At 46.8% G+C, this 2,329-nt stretch overlaps 1 protein-coding gene across 1 annotated transcript; it reads right to left on the bottom strand.

The window, feature by feature from the left end:
• Positions 1-641: 641 nt before the first annotated feature.
• FOXD3 (forkhead box D3) lies at positions 642-1,912 on the bottom strand. Its single transcript, XM_018553847.1, has one exon. It carries the CDS (start codon positions 1,883-1,885, stop codon positions 776-778), a length of 1,110 nt encoding a protein of 369 aa, XP_018409349.1. The 5' UTR covers positions 1,886-1,912; the 3' UTR covers positions 642-775.
• Between the last annotated feature and the right edge of the window lie 417 nt (positions 1,913-2,329).

The following is a 2,329-nucleotide window of genomic DNA, read 5'->3' as shown; positions in this document are numbered from 1 at the left end:
ATATATTTTTATATATATAAATTATGTATATATATTTACATATGTATATTTTAATTTATATATTATTTATTCAAAATAAATTACTATAACTAAAATTTTAAAAAAAATGTCTACATGCTGATAAATTAATCCAAAAAACAACGCATGAAATGAAAATAAGCAAACCCTTGACCTGACAGACACATCTCCCAGAGATCTTCCATCCTTTAAAAATGAATTTGAAACGGAAATGATAAAATCCTTATTATCAGCCTTGAAAAATACTAACAACAAAATACTAAAGACACAGAACTTCATTTTTTCAAATTTATTTACAAAAAAAAACTGTGTACAACACCATGGATTACCATTTAGAATACATATATATTCATTCATATATAAACAGATTTTTTTTAATAAATCGACTTTTTTTTAAATTTTCTTGAAAATTTAATATTTAAAATTTATTTTGTACATTTTTTTTTTTTTTTTTGGGGGGCTGAACCTTCAACAAAAATGAAAGTTCATAGCTCTAAACTAACATATTTCCTTTTCTTAAAAAAATAAAAACCCAGAAAGTAAAGTCAAATATATTTTGTTTTTTTTTTTGCATGTGTCCATACAAATATGTACAAATTGCTAAGTTTTTTTTTTTCTTTTACCTGTACAGAAAGCATTCCCGAATTTTGTACAGATTACTTAGAAAGTTCGCAGCGATTCGTGGCTGTTCGCAGGGGTTTTTTTTCAAGTTCAAAGTCCGTAGGAGGGAGAGGGGGTGGTGGGGTGATGGCCTGGACTATTGCGCTGGCCATTTGGCCACTGCGGCCGCTGTAGGTAGGAACTGTCCTGATATAAGATTTGTGGGGACGCTGAGGATGGGGGTGAGGGTGGCTGTGCTTCTGGTTAAGGACAGGGGCTGGTGACCCATCAGGGCTGACTGGACGGTCACTGGGGGTCTGAGAAAAGTCTGTGCAGCAACTGAGGAGGCGGCAGACACCCCAATAATGTTCTCTATGCTGAAGGAGGGTCGGCTGCTGGGCTCAGACTTGATTATAGAGGCAGCTTGACTTAGACTGTTCAAATGCAGCTGCAAACTTGGGCTGAGCTGGGAGTTGAAAGCTTTCCTGCTGAGTTCACTGGAGGGCAAGAGGGGCACCGCTGGGGGCAACATGGGCCCTACAGGGGGCATATAGGGGTACTGCAGAGCCGCATGGTGAGTGTAGGCAGCGGGGTGCAACCCATAGTGTCGTCCATAAGGGCTGGCCAGGCTGTAAGCCCCAAAATTCTGCATCATCAGGGCAGTCTGCTCCCTCAAGTTGTCAGGCTGGTGCCTTTTAAAGCGTTTCCTCCTCCTCAGGAAGCTGCCATTGTCGAACATGTCTTCGGACTGGGGGTCCAGGGTCCAGTAGTTGCCCTTGCCAGGGTTGCCAGGCTCTCGGGGGATCTTGACAAAGCAGTCGTTGAGGGACAGGTTGTGCCTGATCGAGTTCTGCCAGGCTGGGAACTTCTCCCTGTAGTAGGGGAAGCGGTTGCTGATGAACTCACAGATTCCACTGAGGGTCAGCTTCTTGTGGGGGCTCTGCAGGATGGCCATGGTGATCAGGGCGATGTAGGAGTAAGGGGGCTTCACCAGGCTGTTTTTGGGCTTGTTCTGGAGGGCAGAGCTGGCATCCTGGAGATCCCCTTTGCCCTCAGCCTCGTTGGCACTGTCAGAGGGGCTTCTAGGCAGCTCCTTGTCCACCAGCAGCTCGTCCCCTTCCTCCAGGTGGTCGTGGTGGCTCTCGCAGTCGCTGTCCTTGTCCAGGGACTCGTCCCCTTCTCCCACCACGTCGATGTCCACATCTTCAGCGCTCAGCACCGTCTGCCCGGACATATCACTGGCACTGCTGCTGCCAGAAAGGGTCATCACAGCTTCTGGGCCAGGTTGCCAAAGAGGAGGGGGTGAAGCTGGTGAGGGGTGAGCCCGTGCAATGGAGAGGAGAAGGCACCCACCAACACCAGCAACAGCGCAAAGCTCCTGAGATCCTGCTTTATCTTCAGGGGGGACACCCAACTTGCAGCAAGTGTCAGATCCTCAGGGTGCCCCCTCCTTGCAGGTCTTGGGTGGATGGTGGTCTCAGCAATGTCCACAAATTGGGGGTGCAATCAGGGGGCTTCAGTAAAGGTCCTGAGGTTGCCAGGAAGGATCAGGCTGAGGAGGTGAAGGCGGTGTAGGGATTGCACACTGTCCAGCAGGGAGATGAGACTGAGACACTTTTAAAGCCCCCTTTTCAAAGACTGTCTGATAAATTACTTTCCAGTTAAAGATATACTAGCCGGGTGTGTCACGTGATAGCGTGACGTCACCCCC

Source organism: Nanorana parkeri, unplaced genomic scaffold (genome assembly GCF_000935625.1).
Source record: "Nanorana parkeri isolate BGI_ZX_2015 unplaced genomic scaffold, ASM93562v1 scaffold131, whole genome shotgun sequence".
NCBI classification, from domain to species: Eukaryota; Metazoa; Chordata; class Amphibia; order Anura; family Dicroglossidae; genus Nanorana; species Nanorana parkeri.
The sequence above is the reverse complement of the archived record's forward strand: the minus strand, read 5'-3'. Positions and strand labels throughout refer to the sequence as shown.

Excerpts from the sequence above, each read along its gene's own strand:
- FOXD3 (XM_018553847.1), bottom strand. The coding sequence starts at position 1,885 with ATGACCCTTTCTGGCAGCAGCAGTGCCAGTGATATGTCCGGGCAGACG.